Genomic DNA, 19,660 nt, shown 5'->3' with positions numbered 1-19,660 from the left:
TTTTGCATGGACGGCCAAAAGAATCTCTCTGAAATCAAATGTTTAGTGGCACGGATACCTGGGTGGGAAATATTGTGCAAAGATAGAAAAACTTTCTTTCGGAAAATTTCTGGGACGTAAGGTCTAATTTTGTTTTGCTTGACATCACAGTAAAGTTTAGATGAATTGGGGTCGGTTGCGAGAGGTTTTAAACAAAGTGACAGTTCATTCTTTGCCAAAATAGTCTGAAGTTCTTCATCAGATGCTTGTGCTTCCGCCATGGCAGAAAAGTCTATTTTTGGTAACTGTATTTCATCAATACGAGATAAGGTATCAGCTACAACGTTTTTTGAGCCCGATACGTGCCTGATGTCGGTGCTGAATTGTGCAATGAAATCAAGGTATCTTAGTTGTCTTGGAGAAGAAGAATCAGATTTTTTGGTGAAAGCAAAAGTAAGAGGTCGATGATCTGTAAATATTATGAAATTTTGACCTTCCAACAAGTGTCGAAAATGTTTGATAGTTGCATATATCGCCAAAAGTTCCCTATCATACGTACTGTATTTACGTTCTGAGGGCGTAAGTTTTCGGGAATAAAATGCTAGAGGTTGTTGACCATTAGACGTAATTGTATGGAGAACAGATCCGATGGCTGAGTCTGAAGCATCAACCATGATAGATAATTGCTGGTTAGGTGAATGGAAGTTCAAAGTAGCTGCATTTGCAATATCGGATTTGCATTTTTCGAAAGCTTCTGTAGTGAGGTCAGTCCAAGGAACAAGTCGCTTATCATTCTTTTTAGAGTTTTTTAAAAGTTCGTGTAGGCTAGCTTGAGTCTGAGCGGCATGAGGCAAAAATCGACGGTAAAAATTGAGCATGGCCAAGAAACGCTTTAGCTCAGATATATTTTGAGGTTTGGGAAAATCAGAAATGGCTTGAACTTTTTCCGGTAAAGGTTTCACGCCTTCAGATGTAATTAGACAACCTAGAAACTTTACCGATTGCTTCCCAAGGACGCATTTTGAAGGGTTTAGTTTCAATCCGTGCTGAGATAATCGTTCAAATACTGTTTTTAAATGTTGTTTGTGCTGTTCTACATTATTTGATGCAATCAGTATGTCATCAAAATAAGGAATGCAGAAATCTAAATTTGACAAAACTTGATGTATATAACGTTGAAAGGTTTGTCCCGCGTTTCTTAAACCAAAGGGCATATAAACATATTCAAAAAGACCAAATGGGGTTGTGATTGCTGTTTTTGGAATGTCCGCTGGGTTAATCGGAATTTGATGATAAGCTCGGATCAAATCCAGGGTGGAGAAAATGGTTTTATTGAAAAACATTTGAGTGCAATCTTGAATATGAGGAACTGGGTATCTATCAGGAACGGTAATTGAATTTAAACGACGGTAGTCGCCACACGGTCTCCATTCTCCATTAGACTTTTTCACCATGTGTAGAGGACTTGCCCATGGGCTACTAGAAGGACGGATAATACCTTGAGACATTAAAAATTCAAATTCCTGACGTGCAATTTTTAGCAACTCGGGAGATAAGCGACGAGGTCTCGAAAATACTGGTTGACCAGTTGTTTCAATAAAATGATGTATTTTAGTTGATACTTTGCTTTTTGTTGGTTGAGATGGATTAGTGAGGTCTTGGAATTGCGATAAAATGTCATAGAATTCTGAATCACCAAGCAAAATGGATATACCAGAAGTTAATGAATCTGTGTTTGTATATTTGCCTTGAGTGGTTAATTTAGTTATGCCATCAATCAAACAACCACTTTTAACATCAACCAAAAGATTATAGTGTTTTAAAAAATCAACACCTATAATTGGTTGGTTCACATTTGCAATTATGAAAGACCAAGTAAAATTTCGCCGTAAATTTAAGTCTAGCGTAAGGCGTTTTTTACCAAAAGTAGCTATTTTTGTGCCATTAGCAGCTAAGAGGAGTAATTCATTAGAGGAATCAGCTTTAGGAGCATAATTGTTTGGTAAAACAGATACGTCTGCGCCTGTATCCACTAAAAATTTCCATTTACTAACTTTATCGGCCAGCATAATTCTATTAATTTTGCGATCGTGGCCAAGGCCAGTGGACGACCGCCGATTTAGTTTTCCGAATTCTTGAAAGAGCAAGGCAAACTACATTTTTTTGCTTTTGTGCCAAAATTTGTATGATAAAAGCAAATGCCATCAGCAGGTTCTTTATATTTTTTTAAGCGATCACGAGAGCAACTACGACTGTTTTTAAAAGGTCGATTTCTATTTCTGCTTTGAGAGCGTGATTGGCGCATTGTTGTAGTAAGCTCGCCAACTAAAGTCGTCAAATGGGCGACTTGTTTTTCAAGTTGGGCTATTTGATTATTCGAAGATTGAGGAGTAACGGAATTAATGTTTGAATGGCCAGCCAAATCATTTATTTTATCTGCAACTGATGCTAAACCAGCTAAATCTTCATTCAAAGCAGTTAAAATAGTTTGTGTGCTGTTTGGCAGTCTTCCGAGCCAAAGAGATTTTAAGAGTGGCTCGCCAACAGTATCGCCCGCCAATGTTTTCATACGAGCTAATAACAGAGATGGTCGTTGGTCGCCAAGTTCTAGGCCTTGTAGCAGCGTACGTATTTTCGAAGCTTCACTTTCAGAATGCAACTCAATTAAACGTTTTTTTAATGTTGGATATTTATCAGTATCAGGAGGTTTCAATATTATATCGCTTACACAATTCAAAATATCAGAATCAACTGCAGAAATAACATGATTAAATTTTGTATCGTCAGCAGTAATTCCCGCCAAGGCGAATTGCGCCTCAAGTTGAACAAACCATAATGCAGGGTTAGCTTTCCAGAAAGGCGGAAATTTGACTCCAACACGAGAAACTGTTGCGTCGTTGTTGGCGGAATTTGGAGTATCTCCTGGCATGTTTTATTCAAGAAATCAAAGGCACGTTATAAATATAATTTCACAAAACTGCTTTGAAATACGAAAATACAAATAATATACTGATAATCAGAGCAAATAATATGAAAATGCTAATCCAAATTATATAACAGAAGTTCCGATGGAAATTATTTAGACTGTGAAAATAGAAACAATATTCAACGATACGCTTACCGCCATTAGGAAGAAATGCGCTATGGCGCCATTTAATGCATAAAGAAAACTGGGAAAGTTATCCTTTCACTTTTCGAGTCACCAAATGTGGGATGTTTTAGTGGAGAAGGTTGCAAATTGGGATAGTTAAGTTACATCCACACATAAAGAATGAGCGACGACTTTTTTTATATAAAAATAAACATCTTTTAATTTTTAACGCTAACACATCGACAGACAACAGATTTTTGTGAAAGACCGGAAATTTATCTTTTTAATTCGCACAGCTTGCGCGCTTGATCGTAGATAACTGCTTCGTACTTCCGGTGCGCAGTTAGGAAAATAGTTTTTCGAATACAGTCATTTTGATGGAAGCAGGATCGCCACAGTCTTTTAGGGACTATTTCAACAATTAATAAGACAAAACAAATTTTTACTGTATAAATTATTTTAAATTAATTCTCAATTATAACTTCCATTTTTAATGTTTATATCTAAATATTATAACACGGGAAACAAATAAATTAGAAGAATCGAAATATGTTACTTTACAGAATTTATGGAAATCGTCTACTTCAGAGAAAATCAAAGATTAAATTTTGAACTTTTGTAATTGTCTTTTTTATTTCAAAAATTAAACAGTTGTAAGATATGAAATAAAAATAACATTCATCATAGAAAATAAGAGAACCAAACTAAAGAGAAGATTCCGGAAATTCTTAATGATACATCTCTTTTGATGGCAATTCAAGAATAATAATGATATATTTTATACTTCATATCAATAATATGTATTCATTTCTGTCCTAAAAAAAAAGCCTTTTGTCTGAACTTTATATAAAGCACCTCAATGGTAATTGCCTAAGTCTACAGATTTTTCATTTAACTGCCTTAACTTTTATAATGATAAGGATTTTTTTTATTAGACTAGTGAGTTTCACTTTTTCTTTTTCTAACTTTATAAAAAAAAAGTAGATACACTACACAACAGAAAAATTAGAAGAGACTTCTATAGAATACAAAATAACAGAAAGTCAGTGCAGAATTTATTATGAGTTTAAATATTAGAAATACATATGAAATAATGCAGCATGAACCAACATTTGTACAAAATTATGATTATCAAACAGTTGGCTATATATTTATATAGCTGAATAATTGAATGAATACGATTTATAAAAATTATTATAACTGCATTTTCGTCCCGGCGAATCCATATGAAATGATTTGGCACTGTATCTTATTCATTCTGTGCCTCAGCGTGATCTTTCTTGGGCCTGCACTGGTTCTGTAGAGAGAGAAAAAAAAATATTACTGAGAAAAAGAGAATGATTTAAACCATGAAATATTTGAAAAATAACTTCAAAGCAAAAAGATGAAAAACTTTTTAAATGATAAAGCATATTATAAGATTTATTATAGATTTAGTTGATTACATTTACACAAGGAAAATATTTCAAGCACAGATGTTATTCGTGTGCAATCAATTTAATTCTGCTGGTCATACTCAAAATAAGACTAAACGTACTATTCATTATAAAAGTAAAATCGACACAATCGACATTTTTTCTTAGTTTAAAGAAAATAATACTCCTTTGTATAAATTATTCCGGTTTTGTATCCTCCACATTTCCGATGATAACGAAGGCCGCAAAAAATTTTATTCGCAACTCATGTTCTATATTTACAAAAAAAAAAAAAAAAAAAAAGCATTTTTGTGTTTACGGGATGTAAAAACACCTTTTTGCGTGAGATTTCTTTCGTGTGAGCGGTAAAGACAGTGATCACTTCCAAATTTAGTCCCAAATTTTTATTTACATATTGATACGGGACACAGCACAAATATAAAACATAAAAATACGAAAAGAAACACAAACACTCGAATAGAGCATTATTTTCCTCTTCGGTTCCAGACCGATCTCCCTTTTCACCCTCGCTCTCCTCCCCCACCCTCCGTTAGGCTGCGGGATTGCTATAAGTGGTGAGCAGGTTTGCCAAAATTGGCATGTCTTACACGGGAATTTCTATTATTGTGTATCGTAAAAGGTATTGTTTGTGTGTTTCTCAAACAAATATTTCCTTGCATCTATGAAATTTGAAATATGGGAGATTGTGATAATAACTCAATACACCCCGCAGATTGAATTTTTAAATTTTAAGTAGAAGAAAAACCATTCAATATTTTTTTTGCTGTTTCGAGTGTTTTTTCACGTATATTTACTGGCATTCTCTTTTCTAATGATTATAGAAAAAAAATCTGGGCACAATCGAATAGAATAAATAATTATCGTTCTAAGAAATTACTTTGTATTTTTGAGGGAACTTAACTAAATTTTCAGGAATTCTTTTTTTAAAAAAAATTATAAACACTTTTCATGAAAAATGTTAAAGATCAAAATACCTGCATCGGATATTCTAATCCTCTTTTTTTTCCAAATCTTTTGAGGTTACTATTTAAATATTTATCTCTTATTTAATTTTTTTAAAAAAATTAAATATCATTAATGTTTAATTAGTTGTTTCTCTGATGAATGCAAAGAGATTATTTCAATGATTCCAGTAAAATCTCCGCTGATTTGCAAGAAACCAAATTAAAAAATAAAAAAAATCAAGAAAATTATAGTTTTATAAATGCAGTATTCAAAAAGCAATGTTTACAATTAACTTTTTAATTTTACTGTCTCTTTCTTTCTTTCATTTGCAGCTCATCTTTATCTTTCAGTTATTTGCTTCGGTTTTTTTTTTCCTTTTTTTTTTCTTACATCTATATTTTACATTCTATTTGCTCATTTTGATTTAGCTCTAGATAGTTTACCACGCAGCAAAGTGAACGTGCAAAATTAATACTATTTCTTTATTTAGTTTTTATAGTTTTATTGTATGTTATTATGATTTTAACTTCAGTGACGTTTACAATGTTTCGAGAAACGCAGTGCCAGTTTTGCTAGCAATAGTATAAAATAAAAAATATTAATTGTGATACAAAATTTTATTGATACGCATATTAGTGGAAATACAAAATCTGGCAGTATATACATTTATTAAAATTCTAACTGTTTGTTTAAAAGACAGAAACAATTTTCATCTGACTCTTAGGAATTTTGCTGATGCTTCAAAAGCTTGTGAAATTCAAGACCCTTTTATTAATAATATAAAATGTTCATAAAATGCATACTTATTTTAGTTAAAAAAATTTATTTATTTAAGTTAAAATATGTATGCTTTAGTTTGAGTTGCTGTATGTAGCTTTATAATGGGAATTTTTTTTTTCATTCCTTTCCATTGGAAGCAAAACATCCCATGACAATAAAATATGAAAACATATTCGGCTCATACCTGTCAGTTTCATGGCTGTAATATGCGAAACAAAAGCACAGATTTTATTTTATGTGACCAAAATAGAGAAAGAAATCATCGATTTCTAAACCATTAAACTAACAGCAAAAGAAAAGAACAAAAGAATCCCATTTTCCATTTGTCTGCAGAGATCGTGAGTTACTGATTCCTTAATACAAGAATTGCGTGCCGTACACTATGACATTCGTCACTTGATTCTTCAAAAAAAATTAAAGTGCCTTTTTGAAGGGAAAAATTAGTACAAAGTATCAATTTCCTTTTTTAAAATGTGTTATTTTTATAAATTCGTACATAAAGGTTAAATGAACAAAATGTGTTATTTTCAGAATTCATATGCAGACGATAATGTTATTGCACAATCTTACTTCGGTTATTATTTTATTGGAATATTATAACCGAATATATTTCCGTTCAAATGGAAGGAAAAAAAACACTAAAATATAATAAATAATTTACGGAAAGAACATTCTAAATTTGTATTTAAATTGGAAGAAAAATTTAAATATTATTGTGACTTTCAAATTGTTTATATTCCAGTGGATTGATATTTTAAAATGAAAAATAGTATGAATTTTCGGTTTTTATTTCTAAATATTTGATAATTAATTATAATTCATGTCTTGATTCAATGCAATTAAAATCAACGAAATAATCTTGTTAAAAGGCGAGGAAATTTTTATTTTAAAGTGGATAATGCACACAAACAATGCGTGTATACGATTTAGTATACGCATGGTACAAACGCATGGTAGTGGAAAATATATAAAAATATGTAACGGGGGATGGGACTATGGCGGGAGCAGGTTTGTCAAATTATTGGAATATTTTTAAAAAATTCTATAAGACAAGATATGAATTAGTGAAGGAAAAAGAGGTGCTTTTAAACTTTTCATAATACAAATTACATCTTAACTGATGGCCACGGTGGCATGGTGGTAAGGTCTCGGCTGGTGAGCTGTACTGTTTCAAGTTCGAGACTCGATTCTAACGAAGAACCGTCACGTAAGGGGATCTGTTGCGCGTTAAATCTGTCAGAGCCAAACGTCCTCCCGCTGGTGTGGTGTTGTGTGTATGGAGATGGGGTGCTAGCTCAGGTGTCGTCATCTGCCAGTGATTCAAAATTACGAGGGCCGTCCTAAAATAGTCCTCGTGTTACTTTAAAACGGGGCGTTAATATATTTCAACTAAACTAAAGAATCTTAATTTAAAGATTGTTAATAATTTAAACGTCTGATCAAAATGTCAAACGTGGAATACATTGAAAACTTAATAGATCATTAATATATAATTTCTTTGATACAACGGACACGTTTTAAAATTCCAAGAATTTCTGTAACATCACAGAATAATTCATTTATCAGCAGAATATGAAATAATCAACAGACAAAAATTACTTAAGCATACCTTTAAGTCTGAAAATCAGATCCACTATAGCAGGATTTTCTCTGGTTGCATTTGAGGAATTGATGCCAAAATCTTTAACTGTCTTTTGATATTCCACTAGCTAAATAAAAGCAATAAAATATAAGAATCAATAACATACTATAGAACACTGGGAAAAAAATTCGCTTGAAGCATGAAAATAATTCATCATTTAATGTAGTAATTGAAATTTAACCATCAATTATATGGATTGAGGGTTTCTGTTATTATTACTTGTGCTATTTGCCTCTGGCATGCTGGCGGAAGTTTATCATTAGGGCCAAAATATAAAATAGGTTACTGCCTAACGCTCCTACAATATTAGGGATATTTCCAAAAATTTTGAATAGATTTTTTGTAATGTTTTCTGAATATATTGATTTCATACCGTTATTTAATCTACAAGGGTCACATACTAAAATTGATTCAAATTCCTATTAAATATCCTTTAAATATTAAAACATTATTTTAACCCTTTTGTACTCGGATGGTGCCTCTCACTTATCATCCAAGACGGTGCATTATTTTGACGTTTTGTTTCTTTATTTTTCAATTTTGATTGTTAAAAACGCCTACAGAAAAGTAAAAGGATGTAGATTCATTTTTCAGGGGAATTCAACTTAATTATATATATATTTATTTATTTTTCGGAAAAATAAACAAGTCCTCGTATTAGGTGTAAGATAATGCATCGGATTACTTTTCCAAATGCAAAGGGTTAATATTCCTACTAATTACCTTTCGCAAGTTTTGTACTGTGTTGGCCAAAATTTCTAAAAAGTACATTGCTTTATAATAAAAAAATTTTTAAAAAAATTCGACATATATAATCAATCGTACATTTTTCGGGGGGAAAAAATTCAATTTTTTAAAAAAAATATATCTTTTGAATTTGATTGACTGAATGAATGAAATACTGAAATGAACTATCTCGGAATTTTCAAATCAAACCCTTTAATAGAAGAGAAACATTCGATTTAAAGATTTAATGACTTTTAATTCAAGAAAAATTTTTTTAATTATATATAATTTTTTAAAAATTCAAAATTTAAGGAAAGCATACCCACAATAACTATATTGGCATTATTTTTGAAATTTATGATTATGTAATAATTACTTTTAATGCGATATTTTCGAAAATTATCGTTGCGAAAGCTAATTTACATCGATATTTTAATTTTTATAATTTAAAAATTATTATATGTGTGCTTTCTCGTTTTCGTAGCATGTTCTATAGACTAAATGATCCGTCCTACAATTTAACACTAATAGACAATTATCTAAATTTAGTCTTTATTATAAGTAGAGTTTTACACACGAAAGCTCGATCAGATGTAAAACATAAAAATAACACTTACATGACGAGTTAGAATTCTTTCCATAAAAAAAAAAAAAAAAAAAAAATACATTTTGATGCATCAAAGTCATAACCTTATTTGTCTTATTTGTAAATTTTAATAATATTTTTCATCATTTTAAACCACCGGATGAAAAAAAAAAAAATTCAAATTGAATTTTACTTTTCAGTTATATGGATGCACACGATTTAGGTTGCAATTAAATTTTTCTAGCTGCTCCTATCAAATACGAAAGATATTGTATGATGTATTCAACTATACGATGAATCTGGTAATGAAAGCAAACAGGGATGCATTAACCATCTAACGGGTGCGAGAATGAGAGCGATGCACTAGAGCACAATTTTGTTTTGTATCTTTTTTTACCACAGGGAGCTACGAAAGATTGACTTTAACTGCATTTGCAGCTCCTTTCGACGAACTGTTAATCAAAGTTTGGAATCCGTGGTATTAACAGAGTTCTGTGAATCTGCTATTTGTATTTTAGAGATTTCCACGGTAAGGCAAGTTTTTACTTTTTTTTTTAATGTTTAAAAAAATGTTTTAAAAATAATATAGCTACAAACAACAGTTACATTATAAACATTACAAACAAATTGTACATTGCAAAAAAAAAAAAAATCAATTACATTATAATATTTGATAAACAATAAGAAAAACTATTTAAAAGGAAATATCTACGACACTTGACAAATGCTGTTATGAACAATGAGCATATACCGCTTTACAAGGTGAGCTAACATTAAAAGTGATGAAAAGAAAAGCAGAACGAGGTCTTGAAGAAATGAACGAAGGTATGAGGTAAAAAGGATGCAAACCTACCAAACTGATAAGAATAGTAGAATAGCTGTGAGATTTGTTTGAAATCCATATGTTTGGAACATTTTAATTATATTTGCTCGGACTGCAACGATGCAATGAAGTAAATATGAAATAGACTTTTAGCATTTTATATCTAAATTTCAATTTTTTTTTATTTCCATATTGTTTTTACAATTTTGTATTACAAATTAAAATATTTCAACTGAGACCTTGACAGTTTCATTTATTTTCTTTTCAGGTCATTGAGCTAATTTCAGCTCATGTTATAATATGATTACATTGTTAATGTCTTTTTTTAATACAAATTGTTTAAAATAATTTTACTTATTAAGTTTTTCTCAATTATAACCTAATTTTCCTACAATCTAAAAAGAAATGTTTTGTAGTCGTGTGTCTAGGAAACACGCACGTTGTTGTTACCATTCATATTGGTATATAACTCGTGCCCAAAGCTTGAAGGTCAAGTTAGAAACATCAGAAAGATGAAAGCACCAGGAAATCTGAATTGAAATTTTTTTTATATATATTTCGTTATAATTCGTTATCATGTTGAAGATCAAACAATTATCTTTTTAATGATACCAATGCTTTAATCTATAAATTAAGTTTTGATTTTTGAGAAATTTTTTAAAAAATAATTCAATTATATTTTTTAACAATTTAGTTCGCATGAAGTAAAAATAAAATTTAACCTGCACTATTATGTCAAAAAAATTGCTTTTATGAAATCGTTGTCATCATATTTACAAAAGTTCTGGTTAAAACATAAGTAAAATGTTATTACAAATTAAATCTTAAATGTAATTTTCAGTATGTGATTGTATGAAATAAAATAAATAAGAAATATGATTTTTTTTTCTAAAAAAATAAATCCAAGTTGTCTATGATCGGTTACAATATCTATATTATTAATTCAATCAATCAGCTTTATTAACTTTTTGTTTAATGCATACAGGATATCCATTAAAATCCGGTCCCAAAGGCTAATTTGTAAATCTTTAACAGTACTAAATAGTATGTATGTTTATTACTAAAATGCTCTAAATGAAGGAAATAATTATATTTTATGTAAATTGAATCGATAAATGCTCTTATGAATTACGAATTTTAAATTTTTTCATTCTCTGCTCTGTGAGCCATTTTTAACAAAATATTATTCACGCACTAATATTTAAAATAAAATTATTTAAAATATAAGTGTCTGAAAAATATTAGTAGTTATTTCACCAATTGACTAAGTCAATCATTAAAATTGACTGATTTATGAAAATTCGAATCTTACTATTCTATAAAACCGTGCGATTTTAGATCTGTCCAATCAGCAACTTATAGAAAATGTCAATTCCGGGGCAATTAGTACCCGGAATTTTTACAAAGTTGATAATTAGATGAATGTGTGTGATGTATGTGTGCTCTACACACCAAACCATATGAATCAGAGAGATTTTTTTGAAATTTTAATTGATTAAAAATTAAGCGAAATTTTTGCATTTTTCCGCGATAACTTCCGAAAATATTACAGCACAACTGTTTTTTAAATCATCTTAAAATTCAAAAAAAAAAAAAAAAGAAATGAAATTTTTAATGATACCAATGTTTTAACCTATTTTTCTATTCTATTTTTTTTTTCTATTCTATTTCTAATGTTCTATTTTTAAATAGTTTTTTTTAAATTATAATTATTTTTTTCAACAATTTATTTCGTTTAAAATAAAAGTAAAATTTAATCTGCAAGAGCAGATTAAGAGTATATCAATGCACGCAAGAGTATATCAATTTAATCTGCACGTTGACAAAAACAAAAACTTCACGATTAAATAAACTCTCATTGGAAATTAAACCAAGAAAAGTGTGATGTTCAGCACGTATTTAAATGGAAGTGTAATGTTATGCAGTAAATATGAAATGTAATATTTTCTACATGATTCCACTGCAACTGATTGCAAATTAGAAAGATATATAGTACAAGGAACAAAATATTGTAAGGTTTCTATAATAATATGAGTTATGAGGCGAACGAAATTTGAAGCTTAAATATATTTTGCTTCAGAACCTATTAAGAGAGCAAGACATAAATATTTAATTGAAAATTTTAGAAGGTATTATTTCTGGCGAACCAGCTGGTTACCAAAGACGGCTGGTAATAAAAATAAAACAGTTTCTCATTAAGTTGTCATTTTAGTCATAAAATGACCACCGTGCTTTCCTTCATTCGATAACATTTGTATATCACTGGTCATTATAGTAACAACGGTTCGATAACATTTGTATATCACTGGTCATTATAGTAACAACGGTTCGATAACATTTGTATATCACTGGTCATTAGCAACAATAGATTAGTTTAACAGATAAAAGTAATTTCCAGATAACCACCCATCTTCAGGAAACATTTTTGAACAACCGTCTTGTTGGTAAAGGAAAATAAATCACTCTGACAAGTACTGGAGGGATACTCCCCTCACCCCTCATACACATGGCAAAAACCTATTCATATTAATTCGAGAACAGTCTTCAATGGTGTTTCCTTCCGTTTCTAATCAGGACATCAAATATATTCTTGAAAAGGGATATCGAAAAAGTTAATATATCCGGTAGTGTTTGGATCAGTGGTGGATTACTGATTAGACAGCTGCATAGGATTGCAGAGCTAAAAAGGGTGGGGACACAGGTATATCCATTAAAAAACTGCCATTGCCTTGTTGTTGCTTCTGATCCCAGGTGGTATAGCTGCGCTATACCACCTCCATGAAACCAAAGATCTCTAAAAAGTCCAAAAATAATAGCGGATCCCTTAAATCTCGAAAAGATCCTCCGTCCTTGGAAGGTGAGGGATTTGGTGTGTCCACTGAGGCAGTCTTGCTAAGTTATCCGCTACCATTACCATTTAAACCCCCATGTGAGGGGACATACTGAAAGTGTATAGAGTGTTCAACCATTGTCCTAATTGTCCGTTATGCATCTTTCCGGTCACTCAGATATGAGGGCTGTCCCCCCCCTCCCCATACATTTATCAAAAACCTGTTCAGATTCATTCGAGAACATTCTTCAATGTTGTTACCATTAATTTCTCACCATAATCAGGCCATCAAATATATTCTTGAAAAGGGATATCTTGTAAGATGATTTATTCGGCAGTGTTTGGGTGAGTGGCATATTATCAGCTAGAAACCAGTTTTATCCCTTTATGGCGCAGTATTCCACTACATGGAACACCTAACTTCACCCGCTTCTAAAATCGTTAAATCAATTATAAATGGAAAAATTAACTTCAGGGTTCATTTTAAACATTCTTTTTTAATAATAGATGACAGTTTTAATCTCGCAGATCTATGATTTTCAACTATAGCGCACTACATAAAAGTCTGCTTTTTCAAGAAATTTTGTTAATCTTTTACCCTATAAAGTTTATAATAAAGAACAATTGTAAGAAAAAAAAATTTCAACATTATTTTGTTGGCTGTATCTGAAACCTTTTATCCAATCATTAATTTTTTTTAAAGAAAAATCATACGTATAATCGTTGGATAAAATTAGATGTTCCATCAGCTGGCACACTGCACTGATCGCATTATGCAGTGGAACGCTATAATGGGGAGGAAACACCTGTGTCCAACAGGTGTTCTCGCCCTCTTCGTTTCCTGTTCCCACTTTTTCTTGGAAAATGAACTCAATTCAAGGAATTTTGCTTGGGGGGTTTAGAATTCTTGAAAATGACCTATCCTTCCTTTGGGTCTCTGTAGTTTCGTGGTCTTTTTATCAGTAGCTTTGCTCTTTATTTTGAGTTTTACCAACGTTCGTTTTATATAACTGTGTAAATATTTTTAATTATATATATTTTAGTATTTTTTTTATTTTAAATATAATTGTAGTTAAATTTTTATTGTAAATTAATTGTATTGAAAATGGCGCGAAGTGATCAATCAAGTCTTTCTGAAGCACCAAAAATGCTCAAGCATTGCCCTCGAATAGCGAATCTGAGCATGTCTCCTTTGACGCACCTTGGATCATGTTAAATCTGCTATACAAATATAAAATAGTAGTTTTTTAATTCAAATGCAAGAGATTTTACTGAATTTCACTCTTCACTCGCTTAGTTGCACTTTTTAGAGCTCTGGTGAAGCAGAATTCCAGCTGATGGAATATCCAGAGAATCAAAACGATGAATACAGTCTTTCCTAAATTTAACTTGTGTTCTTCTTTAGTCCTAAATAGGTTACATAAACTTTTTTTTTGTTTTAATTTTAAATTTAAAGTGTAGTGCGTCTCAAAGGCTATAGAGCTTTTGGATTGAAGACAGTGCATTGACAGGTAGATTAAAAAATGTTATTGCCCTAATAACAGAAGAAAATAATTTTAAAATAGAAAATATAGATTCTGTTGATATTAGGATAATATTAACACTTTGTTTTATATAATCGGTCAGGTTCCTGACTGTTTCATTACGTTTACTTCATTATTTATAAATACTGAGTGACTGCTTAAATAATATTGTGCATAAACCTAGATTCCTTAAAGTCATGAATCAAAATAAATAAATAAATAAATAAACATTAGCATATACTTTTTACAATATTGCTAAGATAAGTCATTAACCTGTTGTTTAATTTTAAAATGTTGTCCTGTTAATTGAAAAAGTGGTTCATAATGCACGTTGTTTAGCGCTCCAAAATACCTACATCAGCCATTGTTTAAGATTATGATAAAGTTTGGTATTTACTAAATATTCAACCATTTTTCTAGATCTATTCGAAATTTGTAGAGCATCACTGAACAAAAATAAGCTTCCACAATTTTTTGGTCTCTTTTCATCATCAAAAAAAAAAAAAAAAATATTTTACGGTGTTATTTAAAAAAGAAATATTCTGAAGCGAAAACTAAAATTAGATATACCTGTAGCGAACAAAGAGGTTTATTTTAAATGTTATAGCCAATAAATTAAGTTTTATTTAATAGTAATATTACAATCGCAAAATATTTAATAATAAATATTTCACTAAACCGCTTTCTAACTTAATTTGAATGTTATTTAAAAATAATCAAGTTCTTTCTGAAAATGCATTGAAGAACAATTAATAGGAATTTTTAAAATTTTACATGTATTGTACCCTCTAAAAATTTTAAACAATTAAAGAAAAAAAAGAGTAAAAATTGATAAATGACATGCGTTCTTCAGCAGGAGATAAAAAAAAATTAATGAAATTTATCGTATTATTAATAATTAATGAATACTATATATTTTAAAAAATAATAATTATTATTGAGTATTTATATTTTATTACATTTCAATATTTAGTTTTAAATTTGTATTCGTCTTGATCTATATGATTCAATAACGTTTGTTTAGAAAGCAGCAATTATTTATTCAACAATAATGACTAAAACAATTTTATTAGTTTTTTTTTTCAATTGTGCCCAAAAAATATTTATATGTACATTCATTTCAAAAATAAATTTAAAATAATTGAACTGAAAGGATTTTAATTATTATAAAAACCCCTCACTCTAGTTAAAACTAATTAATGTTGTAGGTATTATACATAACAAAAGCTATCAAAGTTAAATTTATGCGAGCTTAAGGCATTCCAAAACTTAATATTTGACAAATTAAAATGTATGTGTGAGATCTTTCACAAGCCCACAAAAATTTTAGCTATAGGGGCTCCAATATACTAAAAACGCCTAGATTGAGAATGAATATTAAGGGAAAATCTTGTAATGTCTTGGATACTAAAAACTTCGATGCAGTTTTGAAAATAACATAAGAGAACAACATCATTTAAAGAAATATTGTTTCACAACCAGTTCTCTTCATTTAGTACCCTTGTGGTGGCACTTGGGCAATGCTAATTTCAAGTATCACCCTCCCCCCCCCCCCTTCTTTCTGCAATTCTTTGAGTCAGATATTTTTTTATTGATTTTTTTTTTCTTAATCCATGTATAAAAGATTTTAAATAATAAATATTACAACAAACTGAAACAAATGAACAAAAAAAGAAACGTTTCAATTATACCGTGTATAAAATTAATTTACATGTTATTTACATACAATAAAATGATTTTAAAAAATCCATAAAACTTTTTAACACTATGTTTGCCAGTGCTGCGAACATATAGATTACTTAGCTACTGGGGAGGAAAAAAGGAATGAGAATAAGACTCATAAATCTGCAAGACAATTTTAAAATCATGAAAAAAAAGTCCATGAGTAATGTTCTAAATTTTAAATGATATTTACTTTTGATTTCAAAATGTTTGAGTACGCAGACTTCGGAGAATGAATTAAAAAAATTAATTAGCTTGAAAATATCGCAAAAAAAAAAAAAAAAAAATGGCATTACGCGCAAAGTTTCCTTTTAAGGTTATTTGGTAATCAGGCCCTGGTTATATATTTTACTTTTGCTTTTATAATCATTAATTAACATTTATCATGGCGATAACTAAGGCTTCATGCAACTTCAACGACTATCCTAAGAAAACTTTTTTAAAAAATTCTATTCGTATATTATTGAGAACAGATACAGAGAAAACTCCTCTTTGCATAATACTAAATATCAGATTTAAAAAAATTTGACAAAAAAATAATTCTCCAATAATTGTTATTAAAAAAGTTTTATAGCGCGCAAACTTTTCTCTTAAAGCTATTTGATAATCTGGCCCTTATTATATATTTTATTTTCGCTTTTATAATCGTTAATTAACAATTATCATGTTTTGACGGCGATAACTAAGGCTTCATGCAAGTTCAACGACTATCCTAAGGAAACTTTTTTTTTAATTCTATTCGTATATTTTTGAGTAACAAATACAGAGAAAACTCCTCTTTGCATAATACTAAATATCAGATTTAAAAAAATTTGACAAAAAAATAATTCTCTAATAATTGTTATTAAAAAAGTTTTATAGCGCACAAACTTTTCTCTTAAAGCTATTTGATAATCTGGCCCTTATTATATATTTTATTTTCGCTTTTATAATCGTTAATTAACAATTATCATGTTTTGACGGCGATAACTAAGGCTTCATGCAAGTTCAAAGACTATCCTAAGGAAACTTTTTTTTAAATTCTATTCGTATATTTTTGAGTAACAAATACAGAGAAAACTCCTCTTTGCATAATACTAAATATCAGATTTAAAAAAATTTGACAAAAAAATAATTCTCCAATAATTGTTATTAAAAAAGTTTTATAGCGCGCAAACTTTTCTCTTAAAGCTATTTGATAATCTGGCCCTTATTATATATTTTATTTTCGCTTTTATAATCGTTAATTAACAATTATCATGTTTTGACGGCGATAACTAAGGCTTCATGCAAGTTCAACGACTATCCTAAGGAAACTTTTTTTTAAATTCTATTCGTATATTTTTGAGCAACAAATAAAGAGAAAACTCCTCTTTGCATAATACTAAATATCAAATTTAAAAAAATTTGACGAAAAAATAATTCCCAAATAATTGTTATTAAAAAAAGTTTTATAGCGCGCAAACTTTTCTCTTAAGACTATTTGATAATATGGCCCTATTTATATATTTTACTTTCGCTTTTATAATCGTTAATTAACAATTATTTGTTTCGATGGTGATAACTAAGGTTCAGACAACTTCAATGACTATCCCCAAAAAATGTCAAAAAATAAATTAATAATAATAATAATCCTATTCGTATATTATTGAGTAACAGATAGAGGGAAAACTCCTCTTTGCATAGTATCGAATATCAGATTAAAAAAAATTAAAGGAAAAAAAACGATTTCAAATAATTGTTAATAAAAAAATTACCTTGTTTCCCTTATAAAAGAGTTCAATGCTTGGAGTTTTTATGAACTGCCTATCGTTAGTCATATCTGTACTGATATATTTCGCCATCATGTGCAATTCCCAGATGGTAATATCCTCTTTCACTTGGGCCATCATTCTCTGATCAGATCCTGGTTGACAGTGGAAGTACAGGCACACAAATCGAGGATTGGAATTCTAGATAGAAATAAACGAACAAAAAAAGTCGGTCTTATGTAATCATATGCAAAAAAAATAAAGAAAGAAAGAAGAACCGCACATATTTATATTTAAAATTTAGAAGTTTTGGTACCTGAAAGTGTAATTTTATATTTTATATCAGGGTTAACATTATCAAACAAGCTCATTTAATGCTTCTTTTTTCCTAAGTTTAATTACAAAAAAATAAAAACTTCCAAAACAAGAATAATTTATCCCTTATACACAGTTTCCATAAAGTGTTGGAAATACTCTTTAGAAAGGTGGAAAATAAATTTCAATCATCAGATATTTATCAAGGCTTTACCTAAAGTTAAAGAATAAATTGAAAATAAATAAAAATAAATTCAGTATTTCAAAATAAATTTAAAACTAAACGTATTCCACTTTCAAATAAAATTAACTTACAGAAGTTCTTTGGTCCATTTGTACTAAAGATGAAAATGAATGTAACAGTATGAATGTATCTAGATGCCTAGTAACTCGAAGCGGATTCTTTGGGCGAACTTCAACTCAAAGAGTGCAGGAACATTGACTAATTCACTGCTATGGATATCTATCTGCGAGACCAGGAATTTGACAATACAGCAGGAGATTGGTCAGTTGTATCGTTTACCTGTATTGGTCATCGGCGATAGGGTTGCCATACTTGTTTATTCTTAAGACAAGTTTTGAAAATTTTACTACCATATTACTGAATACAGCCAAAATTATTTGAACTATTCAACGTAATTGAAATTTAAAGTAAATTTGTCGCATAAATCGTTTCAGTTTTTCAAGAGACGTGATATGGGGGAATTCTAATTTTTTTTTTAACAATTTCAAAATAAGAATGATAATGATAGTTTAAATTCCAATTCAACATTACAACAGAGAATCCTGCAATCGGAGTAATTGGCCAGCATGATAAATTCAATTTCAATTGATTTTATTACATTTCTAATTTATTATATAATATTTTTGGTTCCCGTGAAATTGTTTTTTAAATTTCACACCATACCATGATAAAAAAAAAGACAGGTTGCTATAACAAATTCTTTACACATTAATTTAATTTTATTAAATCAAAGATTCCTCAGAATGCTTTGCAGTCTTAATCAGTTCGACTTTTTCTGATATATTAAGTATAAAATCAATTGCGTCTGAATGCTGGATAAATCATATTTGTTGACTAAATTATCGTTCTTCTTGTTTTTTTTTTTTTTTTTTTTTTTTTTTTTTTCGTATTGCTCTTGATTATTTTGAAAATAAAAATCTAAGTATTGCTCTAAAATAATATCCAAATATTTGCTATATTTTTTCTTTCACTTTAGCGATATTTTCCTTTCAGCTAATATGTATATTAAACTGTGAATATACTCTGAAAAGAATGAAAAAGATGAAGATTAGAATTGAAATAAATATATCTGCAGATCTATAAAAAAACGGGCTGACATTTTTCACAGAATTGTTCCTGCTGTTGCTTTTTTGATTGGCATTCAATTTTCCGATTGACATCAAATACATTTTGATTATTCAATAATTTTAAGATGAAAATTTTGATCAATTACAATCTTAAAAAAAACTATCTATTTTTTTTAAATGCAGTTTTTTATTTATATTATACAGTAGTTTTATATAAAGTA

General features: G+C 29.5%; 1 protein-coding gene across 1 annotated transcript; it reads right to left on the bottom strand.

The window, feature by feature from the left end:
• Positions 1–4,211: 4,211 nt before the first annotated feature.
• Positions 4,212–18,522, bottom strand: LOC129968450 (uncharacterized). The gene is made up of 4 exons (XM_056082318.1): positions 18,444–18,522; positions 17,820–18,014; positions 7,841–7,940; positions 4,212–4,367 (listed from the first exon to the last, which is right to left on the bottom strand). Exons 1-4 carry the CDS (start codon positions 18,459–18,461, stop codon positions 4,336–4,338), a joined length of 345 nt encoding a protein of 114 aa, XP_055938293.1. The 5' UTR covers positions 18,462–18,522; the 3' UTR covers positions 4,212–4,335.
• Between the last annotated feature and the right edge of the window lie 1,138 nt (positions 18,523–19,660).

This window comes from Argiope bruennichi, chromosome 5 (genome assembly GCF_947563725.1).
Source record: "Argiope bruennichi chromosome 5, qqArgBrue1.1, whole genome shotgun sequence".
NCBI classification, from domain to species: domain Eukaryota; kingdom Metazoa; phylum Arthropoda; class Arachnida; order Araneae; family Araneidae; genus Argiope; species Argiope bruennichi.
The sequence above is the reverse complement of the archived record's forward strand: the minus strand, read 5'-3'. Positions and strand labels throughout refer to the sequence as shown.

What these genes read in the sequence shown, in the direction of transcription:
- LOC129968450 (XM_056082318.1), bottom strand. An exon ending in TCTTTTATAAGGGAAACAAG is followed by an intron (nt 7,941 to 17,819) that starts GTAATTTTTTTA and finishes GCTTTTATTTAG; the next exon opens with CTAGTGGAATATCAAAAGAC. An exon ending in TCTGATTTTCAGACTTAAAG is followed by an intron (nt 4,368 to 7,840) that starts GTATGCTTAAGT and finishes CTCTCTCTACAG; the next exon opens with AACCAGTGCAGGCCCAAGAA.